The sequence below is a fragment of the Heterodontus francisci genome, chromosome 1, assembly GCF_036365525.1.
Source record: "Heterodontus francisci isolate sHetFra1 chromosome 1, sHetFra1.hap1, whole genome shotgun sequence".
Lineage (NCBI taxonomy): Eukaryota > Metazoa > Chordata > Chondrichthyes > Heterodontiformes > Heterodontidae > Heterodontus > Heterodontus francisci.
In genome coordinates this window covers 87,251,803-87,275,370 of record NC_090371.1, presented here as the reverse complement: position 1 = coordinate 87,275,370, position 23,568 = coordinate 87,251,803, and the positions used below count along the sequence as shown (strand labels likewise).

General features: G+C 44.6%; 1 protein-coding gene across 1 annotated transcript in view; it reads right to left on the bottom strand.

Annotated features, from left to right (window-relative positions):
• Positions 1–23,568, bottom strand: part of LOC137370623 (protein unc-13 homolog B-like) — a 783,931-nt gene that overhangs the window by 456,370 nt on the left and 303,993 nt on the right. The window contains exon 4 of the mRNA XM_068032730.1: positions 2,130–2,247. Coding sequence (XP_067888831.1) covers positions 2,130–2,247 — 118 coding nt within the window. The remainder of the gene's footprint in view (positions 1–2,129; positions 2,248–23,568) is intronic.

Here is a 23,568-nt window from a genome sequence, read left to right as displayed (position 1 = left end):
GTGCTGGGGCCTCAACTTTTTACAATTTATATAAATGACTTGGGTGAAGGGACCGAAAGTATGGTTGCTAAATTTGCTGATGACACAAAGATAGGTAGCAAAGTAACTTGTGAAGAGGACATAAGGAGGCTATACAAGAATATAGATAGGTTAAGTGAGTGGGCAAAGATTTGGCAAATGGAGTATAATGTGGGAAACTGTGAAATTGTCCACTTTGGCAGGAAGAATAAAAAAGCATATTATCTTAATGGTGAGAGATTGCAGAGCTCTGAAATGCAGAGGGATCTGGGTGTCCTAGTGCATGAGTCGCAAAAGGTTAGTATGCAGGGAAGCACATAATTGGGAAAGCTAATTGAATGTTAACGTTTATCGCGAGGGGAACTGAATACGAAAGTAGGGAGGTTATGCTTCAGCTATACAGGGCATTAGTGGGGCCACATCTGGAGTACTGTGTACAGTACTGTTCTCCTTATTTAAGGAAGGATGTAAGTGCATTGGAGGCAGTGCAGAGAAAGTTTACTAGACTAATACCTGGAACAGGCAGGCTGTCTTACAAGGGAAGATTGGACAGGCTTGGCTTGTATCTACTGGAATTTAGAAGAGTAAGAGGTGACTTGATTGAAACAGATGAGATTCTGAGGGGTCTTGACAGGGTGGATGTGGAAAGGATGTGTCCCCTTGCGGGAGAATCTAGAACTAGGGATCACTGTTTAAAAATAAGGGGTCGCTCATTTAAGACAGAGATGAGGAGAATTTCTTTCTCTCAGAGGGGCGAGTGTCTTTGGAATTCTCTTCCTCAAAAGGCAGTGGAAACAGAGTCTTTGAATATTTTTAAGGCAGAGCGAGATAGGTTCTTGATAAGCAAGGGGGTGGAAGTTTATGGGGAGGTAGGTGGAAATTTGGAGTAATCAGTTCAGCCATGAACTTATCGAATGGCAGAGCAGGCTCAAAGGGCCGAGTGGCCCACTCCTGCTCCTAATTCGTATGTTCGCATGTTAACTGGGAGACAAAGTAGGTAGGCGAGAAGAGAGTTGAAAGGTGAATGGGACTTGGTGAGAGTTAAGACACAGGCATCAGAATTTTGGATGACAAGTTCACTGAGGGTAGAATGTGGGAGACCAGCCAGGGGTGTGTTGGAATAGTCCAGTCTATCAGTAACAAAGGCACAAATGAGGGTTTTAGCAGCTTTTGAGCTGAGGCAGGGGTGAGGCCAAGCGATGTTATTGAGGTGAAAATAAGCGGTCTTAGTGATGGTGCGAATATGTGGTCAGAAGCTCATCTCGCGGTCAAATATGACACCAAGATTGCAAAGAGCCTGATTTTGTCTCATCCAGTAATGGATGTCAGATAAGCAGTCTGATAATTTAGCGACAGTGAAGGAGTCGAGAGAGGTGGTAGTTAGTTAGAGCTGTTGTCAGCGTATGTGTGAAAACACTGCTTTCAGATGAGGTCACCGAAGCGCAGCAGGTAGATAAGAAATAGGAGGGAGCCAGAGGCAACGGTGAGGGAGCAGAAAGAAAAGTCATTGCAAGTGATACTCTGGCTGCAAATAGGTAGCTAAGAATGGAACCAGGTGAGAGCAGTCCCACCCAGCTGCATGACAGTGGAGAAGTGTCGGAGGAGGATGGTGTGGTCAACTGTGCCAAATTCTGCAGACAGGTCGAGAAGGACGAGGAAGATAGGTTTACCTTTGTTAAAGTCACATAGGATGTCATTTGTGATGTCATTTTATTTATATGAATTATTGGCATGGACAAAGCTATAATAGAAAAAAATTGCAGATGATACAAACAGAAGCAAATCCATGAAGAAGGAAAATTACAACCTGATTTATAAATGTTTACATCTTTCAGGCCGAAGAGGTACCAGATGCAATGCACTGCAGATACATTGAAACAATTGGTACGGGAACAAGTAACCAACAGGGATTGTGTGTTAAATGAAACATATTCTGGTCATGGGTTGCGCTTACTAGAGGTGTTAGTAAGTTGCTAAGAAAAGCCACTGAAAGAGACATCATACGTGGGTTAAAATACCACGGAATCAGTTTGCAGAAAGAACCTTTTTCAATGTATTTGTCTAAACTGCTAGCTAAAAAGGTATTTTGAATCACTTTCAAACCCCCTTACCTCATCAGATTGCCGAATGCATTTCAGTGGTATCCACACATTGCCCACCATTGTATCCCAGATTAGCCCTTTGTTCCACACCTCAACGATCAAACCAAGTTCCAACCGGCTGATTTCACTATGGAAAAAAAGATAGTGCATCGTGAAGTCACAAATGCAATGACACATGTTTTTAAGTAGGGACATCATGCAATGTTTGTACAAAGAGAAACAAACGACAGTCAGAAGCCAGTTACACCTTTCAGTGCACAAGGAACATTTTTATCTGCATGAGGCAGTTTTGTTGAAGTTGAGCGCTAACCAACAGCTTCACTAAATTACAGTCAGTCTCAGAAAAGCTGATATTTGGAAATTGACCCTGAATATACATGTCATGATTCATAAAAATGAACAGTGCACTGGAATATGGACAGGTCATAACTTATATTACAGGTATACATATCATCACATTTAGTGCAGTCAAAAAAAACTAAACAGTCTGCAGGAATGTTGAATTTAAGAATTACTGAAGCAGAATGCGAGTACTCAAAGTGAGATTTATTTTCACAGGGAAATGGGGCCAAGCCTTTTCCATCAAAGGTTTTCATTTCTCACGCTTTCTTTATGGCATTTCCAACATTTTGGACCCTATGATAATAAACCGTTTAAAGCCAGAACTAGTTTTTCCTGGAAAGGTTAAAAATATATCTGAAGTATGAAAATAAAAGCAGTTAGAGAGACGACAGTGCAATTTGCAATTCACAATTCACCACCCCAGACTGGAGGTAATCTATTGGATGTTTTTTGCTTGTCAATCCATGCACTTCCATCTCAGATTTGACAGTTCCAATATAGTGGTTTGGACTGTCTTTCCACTTTATTTTTCTCAGACTTGGGTGAAAAGCTGACTGCTGACATGGGTGCACAATGAATTATTTTGAAGTTCATTGCCGACAGAGCAACTGTCAAAGAAGGTAGCCATCTTGTGATTAGCAAGATCCGAAATCTGCAACGTGATGAATGACTTTTGTTTTTGGTTGAGTGATGCCTGTTGGCCAGGGCACCTACAATATCCTCCTGTTCTTAAATCGTGCCATGTGATCTTTCAACATCTTCCAGAACCACTTGAACAGACACGATTAATTTAATATTCCATTTAAAGCATGGCAATACTAAAAATGGAGCACCCCCTCAATGTTGTACTGTAATGTTCAAGATGCAAGCTTGTGGTGTTTGATCTTCTATCTCAGAGTTGAATGTGCAACCAATTGAGCCAAGCTGACACACTGGTTTCATATAGCATCAGCTGTGGCTCAATTGGCAGCACTCTCACCTAATTATCAGAAGGGTGTGGTTTCAAGCCCCAATTCTGGAGCACAAAAATCTAAGCTGACACTAAGGGAATGCTGTGCTGTCTTTCAGAGCAAATGTTATACTGAGGCCCCACCTACACTCAGGTGGATGTAAGCGATCCTATAGCACTATTTTTGAAGAGCAGGGTAATTATCTCCGGTGTCCTGGCCAATATTTATCCCTCAATCAACATCACCAAAACAGACCATTTGGTCATTATCACAATGCTGTTTGTGGGGCCTGACAGTCGCAAATTGGCTGCCGCCCTTCCTACATTACAACAGTGACTACACTTCAAATGTACTTTTCTGGCTGTAAAGCACTTTGGGACATCCGGAATTTGTGAAAGGATCTATGTAAATGCAGAACTTTTTTAAAATAATAACTGTTAACTACACTGGGGCTATTGGAGGGAGCAGACTTTCATCCCACTAGACACTTAGAATCAAATTTTGACATTTACAAAACGTCATCACCATATTTAAGAGTCGCCAAATGACTGATAAATTTATGTAATTAGAGCTTCCATTTGCCTGATATGTAACATATGCACATCCTTTTTCCACAGGGACACAAGCAATTTACCTCAGTTAAGGAGAATCTAGAAGCTGCTTAGCAAGAGTCAAGCTGGAGATAACGACTAAAACCATACAGTTTACCAGCACTGGTGAAATTCATGGTGCACAATCAGCTGGGACTATTCTACCAGTAGAGCACTGCTCAATGGAAGCATTCAAGAATCCAGTAACAGGAAAACCCCCTCAAGGTCCCATTAATGATCCAAGCTGAATAGTGCAAAGGAAGAACAAATTTAATTTTCTGTAGAAGTACCACAATTCTTTCATAAATGTCTACAACAGGCACTCTGAAATTACTGTCTGGAAAGTCATAAGATATATTCATGAAAACATCTAACAAATTGGGGAACAGTGGATATTACTTTATTCTTCGAGAGAAATAGACTCAGTGGGTAAAATTAATGAAATGGATAGACAAGCGGAAGACAGGCTTAGGTCAGAGTTTTCATGACTTAAATGGGACTATTCAATCTGCGCTCACCAGAACTCGAGCCCACTGAATCTGTGCCCAGCTCTCACAGGGGTTACAATAATTGCAGATGTTGCTACTTCTCATGACAGTAGCAATGCACTGCATCAATGCCACCCCCTTTCCAAAGCCAGCACAGCAAGATACAGAACAGCTGCGAGTCTGAGCCAGGTAGGCATTGGTATTGCAAGCAACGTGATACTGGAATCAGGACCCATGAGGACATCGGCTACAGTGATACAAGTGCCACTTCAGTCCTTGAAGACTGCACTAGTACTGACCCCAGTCACAAACTGAAGTAGCACCATGTAGGAATAAAAGGTTGTGATCATGCATGAAGACCATCTTAGGCACAAGGGTGAGTGATAGTGATAAGAGGTAAAGGTACAGCAGAATGAAAGGGCAAAGATGGTAGTAAATATGTATGTTTCTGGCAATTCGGTATGTTTATATATTTTTTCCAGGGACGCCTCCCGTTATCCCTCGTATAAACATGATTAATGTTTGTTAATGGTCTTCTCCCAGAAAGGAGATTAGAGGTGTTACAGATCAGATGAATGGTTATCTGAGAGCAAACTAAGAGATATGAATGGATTTCTTGTGGCATGCAGATGGAGAACACTCTCTTTATTGAGAGATGTTGGTGACTGATGCCATGTGCTGCTGGAAGCAGAGATTTTTCAAAAAATCATCATAATAGAAGATTGGTCACCAGCATCTGCACTCCTCTAGTTCTGGCCTCTTCAGCATCCCTGATTTTAATCACTTCACCATTAGTGACCATGCCTTCAGGTGCCAAGGCCCTGAAGGGCAATTAGGGATGGGCAATAAATGCTGGCATAGCCAGTGACGCCCACATCCCATGAATGAATAAAAAAAACTCTGAAATTCCCTCCTGAAATCTCGTTGCCTCTCAACCTCTTTTTCCACCTTTAAGATGCTCCTTAAAACCACTCTTTCTAACCAAGCTTTTGATCATCTGTCCTAATATCTCAGGTGGTTCAGTATCAAATATTCTTTTATAACACTTCCGTGAAGCGCCATGGGACACTTTACTATGTTAAAGATGCGATATAAATACAAATTTTTCACCTTCCATGCTTGGAAGGCCCAATACCTTTGTAATAACCCAACTATAGAGGATAGAAAATCACTACAATTCTGGGCACCCTTATAGGGCTCCCCATGACCTACACAAACACTAGAAATAGCACTTGTAGATTCCACATGGCTGGCATTAATGGAATCCTGCTCTCCTGGAATCCAGTCATTCGGAACCAGTTGATGGCTTTCTCTCTCTCTGCTTTGTTGAGTCTTTGTGGAACCAAATGACATGCATCTGAACAAAGCATCCATAACATATCTAATGTAGCAACAAACTCGTCTAACCAATATCACCAGAGACTGGAAACATAAGGCTACATGAAAGTTAAGAACTGTTGTCATATTCGCAGACACCGACAAAGCAGCACCCCTGGTAGAAAGAGGCTGCAAATCAGATTCCAAAAGGTGGCATATCTCAATGGTGGCATATTGGGGAAAACACAGCCTTCTCAAACAGTGCACATCAGAACCATAGAATCAGAGAAAAGTTACGGCACAGAAGGAGGCCATTCAGCCCATCGTGTCTGCTCTGGCGATAAAAACTAGCCGCCCAATCTAATCCCACCTTCCAGCACCTGGTCCATAGCCTTGCAGGTTACAGCACTTCAGGTGCAGGTCCAGGTACCTTTTAAAAAAGAGTTGAGGATTCTGTCTCCACCACTGATCTGGACAGCGAATTCCAGACACCCACCACCCTCTGGGTGAAAAGGTTTTTCCTCATGTCCCCTCTAGTCCTTCGAGCAATCACCTTAAATCTGTGTCCCCTGGTAATTATCCTCTCTGCTAGGAGAAACAGATCCTGTCTACTCTATCTAGGCCCCTCATAATTTTGTACACCTCAAATAAGTCACCCCTCAGCCTCCTCTGTTCTAAGGAAAACAACCCTAGCCAATCCAATCATTTCTCTTAGCTGCAACTTTGAAGCCCTGGCAACATTCTTGTAAATCTCCAGAGCAGTTATGTCCTTCCTGGACATGAGTTCTGATGAAGGGTCACTGACTTGAAACATTAACTCTGCTTCTGTCCACAGATGCTGCCAGACCTGCTGAGCATTTCTTGTTTTTATGTCCTTCCTGTAATGTGGTGACCAGAACTATACGCAATACTCCAGCTGTGGCCTAACCAGCATTACATCCCTGCTTTTGCATTCTATATCTGTGGCAATAAAGGAAAGCATTCCATATGCCTTCTTCACCACTCTATCTACCCGTCCTGCCACTTTCAGGGACCTATGGACATGCACTCCAAGGCCTCTCACTTCTTCTACCCCTCTCAATATCCTCCCATTTATTGTGTAAATAAACACAGCACAGATCCGGCCAAATGGGATAGATACAAAGACCAGCAAAGGGTCACAAAGCAGCTTATGAGAGCTACTAAAAGGGATTATGAAAGACACTTTCAAGGGACATCAATATCAATAAGATGATATTTTATAGTTACATAAAGGGAAAGCAGGTGGTCAAGAGCAATGTAGGCCCACTAAAAACTGAATTTGGAGATACTGTCATTGATAATGGGGAAATAGCAGACATGTTGAACAATTACTTTGCCTCAGTATTTGCAGTTAAAAAGGAGGATAACTTGCCAGAAGTCCCGAAAAAATTAAAAGCCGATAGGGGACAGGGACTTAATACAATTAACGTAAGTAAAATGTCAGTAACTATGAAATTAATGGAACTAAAGAGTGAGAAATCCCCAGGACCTGACAGTTTCCATCCGAGGGTGCTAAAAGGAAGTAGGGGAGCACATTGTAGATGCCCTAACTATAGTCTTTCAGAATTCCTTAGATTCAGAAGTGGTCCCTCTGGATTGGAAAGTTGCACATGTCACTCCACTTTTTAAGAAGGATGAAAGGGGGAACCAAGGAAATTACAGCCTGACGTCTGTGGTGGGCAAGTTGCTGGAGTCTATAATCAAGGATAGGGTGTCTGAACACTTAGAAAAATTTCAGTTAATCAGGGACAGCCAGCATGGATTCATGATGGGAAGGTTATGCCTGACAAATCTCATTGAATTTTTTGAAGAGGTGACCAAGGTAATGGACAGGGGAATGTCTATGGAGGTTATTTATATGGACTTCCAGAAGGCATTTGATAAAAGTCCCACATAAGAGACTGTTAACTAAGGTAGAAGCCCATGGAGTTGAGGGCAAATTACTGACATGGTTAGGAAGTTGGTTGAGTGGTAGGTGACAGAGTGGGGATAATGGGCAAGTACTCTGATTGGCAGGACTAGTGGTGTCCCACAGCGATCTGTGTTGGGGCCTCAATTATTCACATTATTCATTAATGACTTGGATGATGGCATAGTAAGTCATATATCCAAATTTGCTGATGATACAAAGTTAGACGGCATTGTAGACAGTCTAGATGATAGCATAAAATTGAAAGGAGACATTGACAGCCTAGGTGAATCAACAAAACTATGGCAGATGGATTTCAATGCTGGCAAGTGTGAGGTTATCCATTTTGGACCAAAAAAAGGATAGAGCAGGGTACTTTCTAAATGGGAAGAGGTTAAGTACAGTGGATGTCCAAAGAGACTTGGGGGTTCAGGTCCATAGATCTTTCAAATGCCACGAGCAAGTGCAGAAAATAATCAAGAAGGCTAATGGAATGCTAGCCTTTATATCTAGAGGATTGGAGTATAAAGATAGAGGTTATGCTGCAGCTGTACAAAACCCTGGTTAGACCCCACTTGGAGTACTGTGAGCAGTTCTGGGCACCACACCTTAGGAAGGATATATTGGCCTTGGAGGGAGTGCAACGTAGGTTTACAAGAATGATACCTGGACTACAGGGGTTAAGTTACGAGGAGAGATTACACAAATTAGGCCTGTTTTCACTAGAATTTAGAAGGTTAAGGGTGATCTGATCGAAGTCTTCAAGATAAAAACAGGAAAAGACAGGCTAGATAAAGATAAACTATTTCCACTGGTTGGAGATTCTAAAACTAGGGGGCATAGTCTAAAAATTAGGGCCAGACCATTCAGGAGAGATGTTAGGAAGTACTTCTTCATGCAAAGGGTGGTAGAGGTTTGGAACTCTCTCCCACAAACAGCAGTTGAAGCTAGAACAGTTGTTAATTTTAAATCAGAGATAGATAGATAGATTTTTGATAAGCAAAGATATTAAGGGATATGGGCCAAAGGCAGGTATATGGAGTTAGGCCACGGATCAGCCATAATCTCATTGAATGGCGGGATAGGTTCGAAGGGCTGAATGGCCTACTCCTGTTCCCATCTTCCTATGTTCCTATGCGTATTCCCTAGCTTTGTTTGCCCTCCCCAAATGCTTCACCCACACTTCTCCAGAATTCTATTTGCCACTTTTTCACCCACTCAACCAAACTATTGATATCATTCTGGAGTCTACAGCTATCCTCTTCACTATCAACTCCAGGGCAAATTTTTGCGTCATCTGCAAATTTCCCAATCATGTTTCCCACATTTAAGTCCAAATCATTAATATATACACCACAAACAGCAAGGGACCCAACACTGAGCCCTTTGGAACACCACTGGAAACTGCTTTCCATTTGCAAAAACATCTGTCAAACATTACCCTTTGTTTCCTGTCACAGCCAATTTTGGACCAAACTTGCCACTTTCCCCTGTATCCCAAGGGCTTTTATTTTTCTGACCAGTCTGCTATGTGGGACCTTGGCAAATACCTTACTAAAATCCTTGGAGACAACATCCACTGCACTACCCTCATCAATCCTCCTTGTTACTTGCTCAAAAAATTCAATCAAGTTAGTAAGACACAACCTTCCCTTAACAAATCCATGCTGACTATCCCTGATTAATACTTGCCTTTCTAAGTGGCCGTTTATCCGGTCTCAGAATTGATTCTAACAATTTACACACCACGGAGGTCAGACTGACTGGCCTTTAATTATTTGGCCTTTCCCTCACACCCTTTTTAAACAATGGTACAACGTTCACAGACCTCCAATCCTCTGGTACCTCACCTGTATCTAGTGAGGATTTGAAGATGATCCTCAGAGCATCCGCTATTTCCTCCCTAGCTTCCTTTAATAACCTGGGATACAATCCATCTGGCGCTGGTGATTTATCCACTTTAAAGATGTCAGACCCTAGAGTACTTCCTCTCTCATTATGCTTATTGTATCTAATATTTCACACTCCTCTTTAACTAGAAAGTCTGTATCATCCCTCTCCTTTGTGAAGACAGAGACAAAAAACTCAGTAAGAACCCTGCCCACATAGAGTCGTAGAGTTGTACAGCATAGAAACAGGCCCTTCGGCCCACCGCGTCCATGCCAGCCATTATGCCTATCTATACTAATCCCACCTGCCTGCATTAATTCCATATCCCTCTATGCCTTGCTCAAGTACCTGTCCAGATGCCACTTAAATGTTGCTACTGTTCCTGCCTCCACCACCTCCTCAGGCAGCTCATTCCAGATACCCACTATTCTTTGTGTGAAAAATTTACCCCTTTGATCCCTTTAAACCTCCTCCCTCTCACCTTAAATCTATGCCCTCTAGTTTTAGTCACCATCACCATGGTAAACAGACTCTGGCTATCTACCCTATCTATGCCTCTCATAATTTTGGGGAGACATAGTGGCGCAGCCTCACAGCTCCAGCGACCCGGGTTCGATTCTGGGTACTGCCTGTGCGGAGTTTGCAAGTTCTCCGTGACCCCGTGGGTTTTCGCCTGGTGCTCTGGTTTCCTCCCACGGCCAAAGACTTGCAGGTTGGTAGGTAAATTGGCCATTATAAATTGCACCTAGTATAGGTAGGTGGTAGGGGAATTGAGGGAAGGTGGGGATGTGAGAGGGTAATGGGATTAACGTAGGATTAATATAAATGGGTGGTTGTTGGTCGGCACAGACTCGATGGTCTGAAGGGCCTGTTTCAGTGCTGTATCTCTTTGAAAAAAAAATTTTTATATACCTCGATCATGTCCCCTCTCAGCCTCCTTCGCTCCAGGGAAAACAGACCCAGCCTATTCAATCTCTCTTTATAACTCAAGCCCTCCAAACCAGGCAACATTCTTGTGAATCTTTTCTGCACCCTCTCCAGCTTAATCACATCTTTCCTGTAGTGCGGCGACCAGAACTGCACATAGTACTCCAAATGCGGCCTAACCAATGTTATGTACAACTGTAACATGACGTCCCAACTCTTGTACTCAATGTCTCGGCCGATGAAGGCAAGCATGCCATATGCCTTCTTCACCACCCTATCTACCTGTGTTACCACTTTCAGGGAACTATGTACTTGCACCCCAAGGTCTCTCTGCTCAAGAGCAACTTCTGTTTCCACACAAAAAACCCTTGCACATTTCTGATCGGCCCTACCTTTTCCTTAGTTATCCTCTTGCTCTTAATGTACTGATAAAACATCTTTGGCTTTTCCTTGATTCTTTGTGGTCTGTACATCCTGAAGGTTGGGCATTGCCTGTGTTCATGCTTCTGCACTCAGTTGGCTTCCATTCTTTCTTCTACCATGTCCTTCTCGTCTTGTTTCTCAAAGTACACAAACAATGGAATCCACAGAAGATAATCCATTATTTCACTATGCAGAGATCCCTTTAAATTCTCAGCAAGTTTTACTTTAATTGCTCAGAAACTGCAGCTTCAAAGTCAAGGAAATCACTCTCAGCTGAAAGAGCTTTGCAGAATCACATTCCTGCATGACAATTCAATTTTCCAATTTCTTCCCTAGTGTGGGCCACTATTCATGCTCAGCACTGCCATTTTTTTAGTAGAAGTGATGTTTTAGGGGTGGTAAATGGGTGGAAATGTAAGAAAATCTTGTGGCACACTCTCCACTCCATTTAAGTGCAAAATGAGCTTCTATTTAGTGTTCGCAGGAAGGAAACTGTAGTGGCCATTTTGAGATCTGAAGTTTCAGTATCAGGCTTCTCTGCCTCATTTTGTTTACCAGACCACTCAAAAACTGGCAGTTTTCTTAAGAAAAATACAGACCAGTGAATCTGCCTTTGATCTTTAGACAGACCTTGAAGCTTGGGGAACAATTTAAACAGAGTCCCAGCATCAAGCCTTTAATAAGGATAAATGGTTGATTAACGGACTGTATTTTATGATCTGTTCATTTTGCCACATGTTAATAACAATCAAAGCTCAGTCCTTTAAGAAAACCTGGCATTTCCTACCCAATAAGCTGTGGCCAAACAACAATTTGCATTTATATAGTGCCTTTAAAATAATAAAATGTCCCAAGGCACTTTACAAGTATTATCAAACAAAATCTGACACAGGAGATATTAGGCCAGATAACCAAAAACTTGGTCAAAGAGTAGCATCTAAAGGAGGAAAGAGAGATAGCGAGGCAGAGAGATTTAGGGATGAGCTTGATAATTAATTAATTAAACCAGCTAAATAACTAAAAAACAAACAGGAAGAGAAATATAGATGTTGGAAATCTGAAATACAAACAGATAATACTGGAAGCATTCAGCAGCTGAGCAGCATCGGTGAAGAGAACAGGTCAGTTAATATGGACACTTCGGGGTGAATTTTATGTTGGCGGCGGGCGTCTTGACATCGGGGGGAGATTGACGCCAAGATTCCTGCGTTGCCTCTTTTCTGAAAGACCCGTTGAATTTAGCGTCAATCAGGCACTTAAGTGGACAGCAGCGGCCTCCCATAGGATTTAGGATCCCGTCTCTGGAAGTTCTGCCCTTGGAGAGCTGCCGGATAATCAGAGGTCGTAGCTGCAACACCACCATGGAGGCAGGGCTGCTGCCGAAGTTGACCATCCTGGAGGCTAAGGATCACTGCTGGACCCAGGCCTGAGGTAGGTCAGGGCAGGAGTGGTCCCGTGGAGTGGGGGATGGGCTCGGCAACAAGGGCAGGGGGTGGCCCTAAGTGCCTGAATGGAGGAGCAGCCCGCAAGGTTTTTCATGCCATGCTTCCCGTGTGCGACAAGGCCGTCCGCCACACAGGTAATTACGGCTGTGGCGGGAAGAGGCCCTTAATTGGGGGTTAACTACCCAGTTATGGGACTCAATTTGCAGTGGGGCGGGAAGGCCGTTAACCCAATTTTATGCTCTCCCCACCTCCAAACCCGCCGGTTGGGGCGGGGCAGGGGCAGGGGCAGGGGCAGGGGCAGGGTGGGGGGGAGAGCATAAAATGTCACCCTTCGTCGAAACACTTCTATAGCCAAATGGTTAAATCTCCGCAGATATTGCCTGACCCGGATTGTTTTCAGCAGTTTTTGTTTTTGTTTCTGTTGCATAAACATCTGTCCTTACTAATAGTTACTCATACCAATAATAATATTGGTTACTGAAAATTTTAAGTCGAAAGAATAATGCAAAGGGGAGGTATTTGACGAGAAAAGTTGAACAAAATAAACGTTAATTGACTCTATGCCCGGTCTGGTTTTTGATTGGGTGAATAGCAAACTTAAAATAGCCTCCTGAACAAATTTCACTTTAACCAGTGGATAAAAGGCAAATTTTGTTCTGATCTATTGACTTTTTATGTTGCTGGAGATGCCCTTTTACTATTTAAAAGTTCAATCTACGGTGATGAACAAAAACTCAACTTAATTCAGCTTCTAATTTTGCTTGTACTAATGGAGCATAAGGTATAGGTGGGTCATCTCTCACCACAACATTACTAAAAAAAAGCTTAGAGTCAATTCAAGAACAAAATGGTAGGATGAAGATTCTCTCAAAGTAACAGGTGATTTTGCTGAAACAAGGCTTTCTGAGAAATAAGTCGAAATAGTTGAGGGCCCATGGCAACATGAAAAATAAGAGAATTTGATGAAACAAGGAAAAATGGTTGGAAAGTAAATTAAAATTGCTTTCCTGTAGAAACAGATCGAGGGAATTTAATATATTTGGACATATAAAGCAAGGATATGCGCAATGAAACAGGAGACACATATAAGAGGAAGAGGTTCCATTTAAAAACTCCATTAGCAGAGATAGAAAAGAAAGGGATAGATGCAATTAATGGTAATCACTAAAAGAAGCTGGGCACTGTGGAACTACTCTCAATCATCAAGTACTGAAATGCATCAACTGTTGCAGCATTTGATTGCAGGCTGAAACCTTGTGTTGATCTTTAGTGAGACCAAATTGCAAATATGTTGTAGATTTTGATCTAATATTCAAAAAGGCATTGCTGCACTGAACAAGATTCAGTGGATAATGAGACTGATTTTTCCAGTTAGGATTTTAAGTTAAGAGGAACTCACACAACTAAAAATGATTCTAGTTGGAGAACAGAGTTGCATGATGCAGATATCTAATATGATAAAAGGAATAGATAAACATAGAATGATACAGAACAGAATGAGTTTTGTTTTATTAGTTCTTGGGATGTAAATGTCACTGGCTAGTCCAGCATTTACTGCCCATCCCTAATTGCCCTTGAGAAGGTGGTGGTGAGCTGCCTTCTTGAATCGCTACAGTCCATCTGGTGTAGGTACACAGACAATGCCGTTCAGGAGGGACTTCCACGATTTTGACACAGTGACAGTGAAGGAATGGTGATATTGTTCCAAATCAGGATGACTTGGAGAGGAATTTGCAGGTGGTGGTAATCCCATGCCACTGTGTACCAGTGGTGGAGGGAATGAATGTTTAAGGTGGTGGATGGGATGCCGATTAAGCGGGTTGCTTTGTCTAGGATGGTGTTGAGCTTTCTGAATGTTGTTGGAGCTGTACCCATCCAGGCAAGTAGAGAGTTATTCATCACACTCCTACCATGTGCCTTGTAGATGGTGGACAGGCTTTGAGGAGTCAGGAGGTGAGTTACTCACTGCAGAATTCCCAGCCTCTGACTTGCTCTTGTAGCCACAGTATTTATATGGCTGGTCCAGTTCAGTTTCTGGTCAGTGGTAACCCTCAAGATGCTGAAGGTGATGGATTCAGCGATGGTAATGTCGTCGAATGTCAAGCGGAGATGGTTAGATTCTCTCTTATTGGAGATGGTCATTGCCTGGCACTTGTGTTGCGCAAATGTTACTTGCCACTTATCAGCCCAAGCCTGGATGTTGTCCAGACCTTGCTGCATATGACATGGGCTGCTTCAGTATCTGAGGAGTTGTGAATGGAACTAAACAATGTTCAATCATCAGCAAACATTTCCATTTCTGACCTTATGATGGTCAATGTTGAAGCAGCTGACGATGTTTGGGCCTAGGACGCTACCCTGAGGAACTCCTGCAGTGATGTCCTGGGCCTGAGATGATTGACCTCCAACAACCACAACCATCTTCCATTGCGCTAGGTATGACTCCAACCAGTGAAGACTTTTCCCCGATTCCTATTGGTTTCAATTTTTCTAAGGCCTCTTGATGTCACGCTCATTCAAATGCTGCCTTGATGTCAAGGGCAGTCACGCTCACCTCACCTCTGAAATTCAGCTTCTGTCCATGTTTGGACGAAGGCTATAATGAGGTCTGGAGCCAAGTGGCCCTGGCAGAACCCAAACTGAGCATTGGTGAGCAGGTTATTGCTGAGTAAATGCCGTTTAGTTTCACTGTTACCGACATCTATCATCACTTTGCTAATGATTAAGAGTAGACTGATGGGGTGGTAATTGACAGGATTGGATTTGTCCTGATTTTTTTGTGGACAGGAGATAACTGGACAAATTTCCACATCATCAGGTAGATGCTGGTGTTGTAGCTGTACTGGAACATCTCTGCTAAGGCAAGGTTAGTTCTGGTGTACAAGTCTTCAATACTACAGCTGGGATGTTGTGAGGGCCCATAGCCTTTGCTGTGTCCAGTCCTTCAGCCATTTCTTAATATCAAGTGGAGTGAATTGAATTGTCGGAAGGTGGGGATCTCAGAAGAAGGTTGAAATGGATCATCCACTCAGCATTTCTGGTTGAAGATGGTTGCAAATGCTTCAGCCTTGTCTTTTGCAGCAACGTGCTCAGCTCCCCCATCATTGAGCACAAGGATGCTTGTGGAGCCGGCTCCTCTGGTTAGTTGTCTAATTGCCCACCACCATTCACGACTCGATGTGACAGGACTGCAAAGCTTTGATCTGATCCGTTGTTGTGGGATTGCTTAGCTCTGTCTACAGCATGCTGCTTCTGCTGATTAACATGCATGTACTCCTGTGTTGTAGCTTCACCAGGTTGGCATCTCATTTTTATGTATGTTTGCTGCTGCTCCTGGCATGGTCTCCTACACTCCTCATTGAACCAGGATTGGTGCCTGGCTTGATGGTAATGGTAGAAAGAGGGATATGCCGGGCCATGGGATTAAAGATGCCCAGTTCTGAGCTGCTAGATCTGTTCTGATTCTATCCCATTACGCACAGTGGTAGTGCCACACAACACAGTGGCGGATGTCTTCAGTGAGAAGATGGGACTTTGTCTTCACAAGGTCACTCCTACCAATACTGTCATGGACAGATGCATCTGCGACAGGTAGATTGGTGAGGACGAGGTCAAGTAGGTTTTTCCCTCTTGTTGGTTCGCTCTCCATCTGCCACAAGCCCAGTCTGGCAGATATGTCCATCAGGACTCAGCCAGCTCGGTCAGTAGTGGTGCTTCCTAGCCACTCTGTGATGGACATTGAAGTCCCCAGCCGGATTACATTCTGTGCCCTTGCTACCCTTAGTGCTTCTTCCGTGGCGTTCAACATGGAGGAGCACTGATTCATCAGCTGAGGTATGGTGGTAGTTGGCAACCAGTAGGATGTTTCCTTGGCCGTGTTTGATCGGAAGCCATGAGATTTCATCGGGTCCGGGGTCAATATTGAGGACACCCAGGATCACTCCCTTCCAACTGTATATCACGGTGCTGCCACCTCTTGCAGTGGGACAGGACATTCCCAGGGATGGTGATGGAGGAGTCTGCTGCATTAGCTGTAAGGAATGATGAGGTGAGTATGACTATGTCAGGCTGTTGCTTGACTAGTCTGTAGGACAGCTCTCCCACTTTTGATACAAGTCCCCAAATGTTAGTGAGGAGAACTTTGCCCCATTGACTAGCCTTTTGTTGTTTCCAGTGCCTAGGCTAATGCCGTATAGTCCATCTGCTTTTATTCTTATTCAACATTTCTGTTGTAGTTTTTTTTTGATTCTTTCATGGGATGTGGGTGTCGCTGGCAAGGCCAGCATTTGTTGCCCATCCCTAATTGCCCTTGACAAATGAGTGGCTTGCTGGATATTTCAGAGGGCAGTTAAGAGTCAACCACAAACTTTGAAATTCTCTCTGACCACAGGAGAGGTACCAGAGAACTGGAGGACAGCGAATGTGGTACCATTATTTGAAAAAGGGTAGCAGGGATAAATCAGGTAATCACAGGCCAGTGAGTCTAACATCAGTGGTTGGGAAACTATTGGAAAAAATTCTGAGGGACAGGATTAATCTCTACTTGGAGAGGCAGGGATTAATCAGGGTTGGTCAGCATGGCTTTGTCAAGGGGAGATCGTGTCTAACTAACTTGATTGAATTTTTCAAGGCGGTGACTAGATGTGTAGATGAGGATAATGTAGTTGATGTAGTCGACATGGAATTCAGTAAGGCTTTTGATAAGGTCCCGCATGGGAGATTGGTTAAGAAGGTAATAGCCCATGGGATCCAGGGCAATTTGGCAAATTGGATCCAAAATTGGCTTAGTGGCAGGAGGCGGAGGGTGCTGGCCGAGGGTTGTTTTTGCGAGTGGAAGCCTGTGACCAGTGGCGTACCGCAGGGATCGGTGCTGGGATCTTTGCTGTTTGTAGTGGACATTAATGATTTAGACGTGAATACAGGAGGTATGATAAGTAAGTTCGCAGATGGCACAAAAATTGGTGATGTCGTAAATAGTGAGGAGGAAGGCGTATGGTGTGCTGGCTTTCATTAACAGGGGGATTGAGTTTAAGAGCCGCGAGGTTATGCTGCAGCTCTATAAGGCCCTGGTTAGACCACACTTGGAATATTGTGTTCAGTTCTTGTCGCCTCATTATAGGAAGGACGTGGAAGCTTTAGAGAGGGTGCAGAGGAGATTTACCAGGATGCTGCCTGGACTGGAGGGCATGTCCTACGAAGAAAGATTGAGGGAGCTAGGGCTTTTCTCATTGGAGCGAAGAAGGATGAGAGGTGACTTGATAGAGGGGTACAAGATGATGAGAGGCATAGATAGAGTGGATAGTCAGAGACTTTTTCCCAGGGTGGAAAGGGCTATCACCAGGGGGCATAATTTTAAGGTGACTGGAGGAAGGTTTCGGGGAGATGTCAGAGGTAGGTTCTTTACACAGAGAGCGGTGGGTGCGTGGAATGCGCTGCCAGCGGTGGTAGTAGAAGCAGATACATCAGGGGCATTTAAGCGACTCTTGGATAGGTATATGGATGATAGTAGAATGAAGGGTAGGTAGTTACTTAGATCTTAGAGTAGGTAAAAGGTTCGGCACAACATCGTGGACCGAAGGGCCTGTACTGTGCTGTACTGTTCTATGTTCTATGAAGGCCTTAGATTACAGGATATAGATGGGCTGGTAAGATGCGCGGAGCTGTGGCAAATGGAATTTAACCCTGAGAAGTGTGAGGTGATGCATTTTGGGATGACTAACAAGGCATGGGAATATACAATGGATGGTAGGACCCCAGAAAGTACAGAAGGTCAGAGGGACCTTGGTGTACTTGTCCGTAGATCACTGAAGGCAGCAGCACAGGTAGATAAGGTGGATAGGAAGGCATATGGGTTACTTGCATTTATTAGCCGAGGCATAGAATATAAGAGCAAGGATGGAGCTGTATAAAATGCTAGTTAGGCCACAGCTGGAGTACTGTGTACAGTTCTGGGCACCACACTATGGGAAGGATGTGACTGCACTGGAGAGGGTGCAGAGGAGATTCACCAGATTGTTGCCTGGGCTGGAGCATTTCAGCTATGAAGAGAGACTGAAAAGGCTAGGGTTGTTTTCCTTAGAGCAGAGAAGGCTGAGGGGAGATATGATTGAAGTATACAAAATTATGAGGGGCATTGATAGGGTAGATAGGAAGAAACTTTTTCCCTTAGCAGAGGGGTTCAATAACCAGGGGGCACAGATTTAAGGTAAGGGGCAGGAAGTTTAGAGGGGATTTGAGGAAAGCATTTTTGACCCAGAGGGTGGTTGGAATCTGGAATGCACTGCCTGAAGCGGTGGTAGAGGCAGGAACCCTCACAGCATTTAAGAAGTGTTTAGATGAGCACTTGAAAAGCCATAGCATACAAGGCTACAGGCCAAGTGCTGGAAAATGGGATTAGAATAGTTAGGTGTTTGATGCCTGGCACGGACACGATGGGCCGAAGGGCCTGTTTCTGTGCTGCATAACTCTATGACACGTTGCTGTGGGTCTGGAGTCACATGTAGGCCTGACTGGGTAAGGACGTAAGATTTCCTCCCTGAAGGACATATTGGTGAACCAGATGGGTTTTTATGAAAATTGAGTAGTTTGATGATCATTATTAATGAGACTAGCATTTTATTCTAGATTTATTATTTGTTAATTGCCGTGGTGGGATTTGAACTTGTGTCTGTGGAGCATTAGTCCAATCCTCTGGATTACTATAATAAAAGCAAAATACTGCAGATGCTGTAAATCTAAAATAAGAACATGAAATGCTGGAAATACTCAGCAGGTCTGGCAGCATCTGTGGAGAGAGAAGCAGAGTTAACTTTACGGTCAGCGACTCTTCATGAGAACTGGCAGATGCTAGAAATGTAAGAGATTTTAAGCAGTTAAAGCAGGGTGGGGCAAGAAATAACCAAAGAGAAGGTGTTGATAGGACAAGGTCACAGAGAATAGCTCACCAGAAGGTCATGGAGCAAAGGCAAATGGTATGTTAATGGTGTCCTGAAAGACAAAGCATTAGTGCAGAGAGGCCCAAAGCACAAACATGACAAAAAAAAGCAGTGGGTACGCACGTGGTAAAAAAATGAATGATGAAACAGAATGAAATAAAATAAACAAATAAAAAAGAAAAGAATAGCTAAAAATAAAAGGGGGGTGCACCATCATGCTCTGAAATTATTGAACTCAATGTTCAGTCTGGCAAGCTGTAGAATGCCTAATCGGTAAATGAGATGCTTTTTTTTTATTCATTCATGGGATGTGGGCGACGCAGGCCAGGCCAGCATTTATTGCTCATCCCCAATTGCCCTTGAGAAGGTGGTGGTGAGCTGCCTTCTTGAACCGCTGCAATCCATTTGGGGTAGGTAGACCCACAGTGCTGTTAGGAAGGGAGTTCCAGGATTTTGACCCAGCGACAGTGAAGGAACGGCAATATAGTTCCAAGTCAGGATGGTGTGTGACTTGGAGGGGAACTTGCAGGTGGTGGTGTTCCCATGTATGTGCTGCCCTTGTCCTTCTAGTTGGTAGAGGTCGCGGGTTTGGAAGGTGCTGTCTGAGGAGCCTTGGTGCATTGCTGTAGTACTTCTTGTAGATGGTACACACCGCTGCCACTGTGCGTCGGTGGTGCAGGGAGTGAATATTTGTAGATGGGGTGCCAATCAAGTGGGCTGCTTTGTCCTGGATGGTGTCGAGCTTCTTGAGTGTTGTTGGAGCTGCACCCATCCAGGCAAGTGGAGAGTATTCCATCACACTCCTGACTTGTGCCTTGTAGATGGTGGACAGGCTTTGGGGAGTCAGGAGGTGAGTTACTCGCTTCAGGATTCCTAGCCTCTGACCTGCTCTTGTAGCCACAGTATTTATATGGCTACTCCAGTTCAGTTTCTGGTCAATTGTAGCCCCTAGGATGTTGACAGTGGGGGATTCAGCGATGGTAATGCTGTTGAATGTCAAGGGGAGATGGTTAGATTCTCTCTTGTTGGAGAAGGACATTGTCTGGCACTTGTGTGGCGCGAATGTTACTTGCCACTTATCAGCCCAAGCCTGGTCTTGCTGCATTTCTACACGGACTGCTTCAGTATCTGAGGAGTCACAAATGGTACTGAACATTGTGCAAACATCAGCGATCATCCCCACTTCTGACCTTATGATTGAAGGAAGGTCATTGATGAAGCAGCTGAAGACGTTTGGGCCCAGGTCAATACCCTGAGGAACTCCTGCAGTGATGTCCTGGAGCTCAGATGATTGACCTCCAACAACCACAACCATCTTCCTTTGCGCTAGGTATGACTCCAGCCAGCGGAGGGTTTTCCCCCTGATTCCCATTGACTTCAGTTTTGCTAGGGCTCCTTGATGCCATACTCGGTCAAATCCTGCTTTGATGTCAAGGGCAGTCACTCTCACCTCACCGCTTGAGTTCAGCTCTTTTGTCCACATTTGAACCAAGGCTGTAATAAGGTCAGGAGCTGAGTGGCCCTGGCGGAACCCAAACTGAGCATCACTGAGCAGGTTGTTGCTAAGCAAGTGCCGCTTGATGGCACTGTTGATGACACCTTCCATCACTTTACTGATGATCGAGAGTAGGCTGATGGGGTGGTAATTGGCCTGGTTGGACTTGTCCTGCTTTTTGTTTACAGGACATACCTGGGCAATTTTCCACATTGCAGGGTAGATGCCAGTGATGTAGCTGTACTGGAACAGCTTGGCTAGGGGTGCGGCAAGTTCTGGAGCACAGGTCTTCAGTACTATTGCCGGAATATTGTCAGGGCCCATAGCCTTTGCAGTATCCAGTGCCTTCAGTTGTTTCTTGATATCATGTGGAGTGAATCGAATTGGCTGAAGTCTGACATCTGTGATGCTGGGGACTTCAGGAGGAGGCCGAGATGGATCATCAACTCGGCACTTCTGGCTGAAGATTGTTGCAAATGCTTCAGCCTTATCTTTCGCACTTGATGTGCTGGTCTCCCCCATCATTGAGGATGGGGATATTTGTGGAGCCACCTCCTCCAGTTAGTTGTTTAATTGTCCACCACCATTCACGGCTGGATGTGGCAGGACAGCAGAGCTTAGATCTGATCCGTTGGTTATGGGATCGCTTAGCTCTGTCTATCGCATGCTGCTTACGCAGTTTGGCACGCAGATAGTCCTGTGTTGTAGCTTCACCAGGTTGAAACCTCATTTTGAGGTATGCCTGGTGCTGTTCCTGGCATGCCCTCCTGCACTCTTCATTGAACCAGGGTGGTCTCCTGGCTTGATGGTAATGGTAGAGTGGGGGATATGCCGGGCCATGAGTTTACTGATTGTGGTTGAGTACAATTCTGCTGCTGCTGATGGCCCACAGTGCCTCATGGATGCCCAGTTTTGCATTGCTCGATCTGTTTGAAATCTATCCCATTTAGCACGGTGATCGTGCCACACAACACGACGGACGGTATCTTCAACGTGAAGGCGGGACATTGTCTCCACAAGGACTGTGCGGTGGTCACTCCTACCAATACAGTCATGGACAGAAGCATCTGCAGCAGGCATATTGGTGAGGACGAGGTCAAGTATGTTTTTCCCTCGAGTTGGTTCCCCCACCACCTGTCGCAGACCCAGTCTAGCAGCTATGTCCTTTAGGACCTGGCCAGCACAGTCAGTAGTGGTGCTACCGAGCCACTCTTGGTGATGGACAATGAAGTCCCCCACCCAGAGTACATTTTGTGCCCTGCCACCCTCAGTGCTTCCTCCAAGTGATGTTCAACATGGTGGAGTACTGAGTCATCAGCTGAGGGAGGGCGGTAGATGGTAATCAGTAGGAGGTTACCTTGCCCATGTTTGACCTGATGCCATGAGACTTCATGGGGTCTGGAGTCGATGTTGAGGACTCCCAGGGCAATTCCCTCCCTACTGTATACCACTGTCCCGCCACCTCTGGTGGGTCTGTCCTGCCGGTGGGACAGGACATACCCGGGGATAGTGATGGCAGTGTCTGGGACATTGTCTGTTAGGTATGATTCCGTGAGTATGACTGTCAGGCTGTTGCTTGACTAGTCTGTGGGACAGCTCTCCCAACTTTGGCACACGCCCCCAGATGTTCGTAAGGAGGACTTTGCAGGGTCGACAGGGCTGGATTTGCCGTTGTCGTTTCCGGTGCCTCGGTCGATGCCGGGTGGTCCATCCGGTTTCATTCCTTTTTATTGACTTCGTAGTGGTTAGGTACAACTGAGTGGCTTGCTAGGCCATTTCAGAGGGCATGTAAGAGTTAACCACATTACTGTGGGTCTGGAGTCACATGTAGGCCAGACCAGGTAAGGACAGCAGATTACCTTCCCTAAAGGACATTAGTGAACCAGATGGGTTTTTACAACAATCGACAATGGTTTCATGGCCATGATTAGACTAGCTTTTAATTCCAGATTTATTAATTAAATTCAAATTCCACCTTCTGCTGTGGTGGGATTCGAACCCATGTCCCCAGAGAAATACCCTGGGTCTCTGGGTTACTAGTCCAGTGATAATACCACTATGCCACCGCCTACCCGCTGTTCCTCGAGCTTGCGTTGATATTCACTGGAACACTGCAGCTCAGATATGTGGGAATGAGAGCAGGGAGTTGTGTTGTTTCCCTCTGGATTACCAGCCCAGTAACATTACGACTATGATAGCGTCCCCTTGGCTAATCAGCCCACCAAGCCTGCACTACCATCCTATCAGCAAATCAGCCCACCAAGACTGCCATACCAACCTCTCGACCAATCAGCCCACCATGCCTGTGCTACCATCCTCTCGACCAATCAGCCCACCACGCCTGCGCTACCATCCTCTTGACCAATCAGCCCACCATGCCTGTGCTACCATCCTCTCGACCAATCAGCCCACCAAGACTGCCATACCAACCTCTCGACCAATCAGCCCACCATGCCTGTGCTACCATCCTCTCGACCAATCAGCCCACCAAGCCTCCACCACTTTGGTAGAGCTATGCAATTAATCTCACTCCTGTGCTCTTTCCCCAAAGCCTTATTATTTTGTTCCCTTCAAGTATTTATCCCATTCTCTAATGTAATAATGTAAGCAAGCTACTTATAAGAGGACAAAATTGATGACTGTCAAACAAGACTGAGGAACAACCATGTTCCTTCTATAAGCTAGTGGATATATTTCCTTGCAGGGGGACACATTT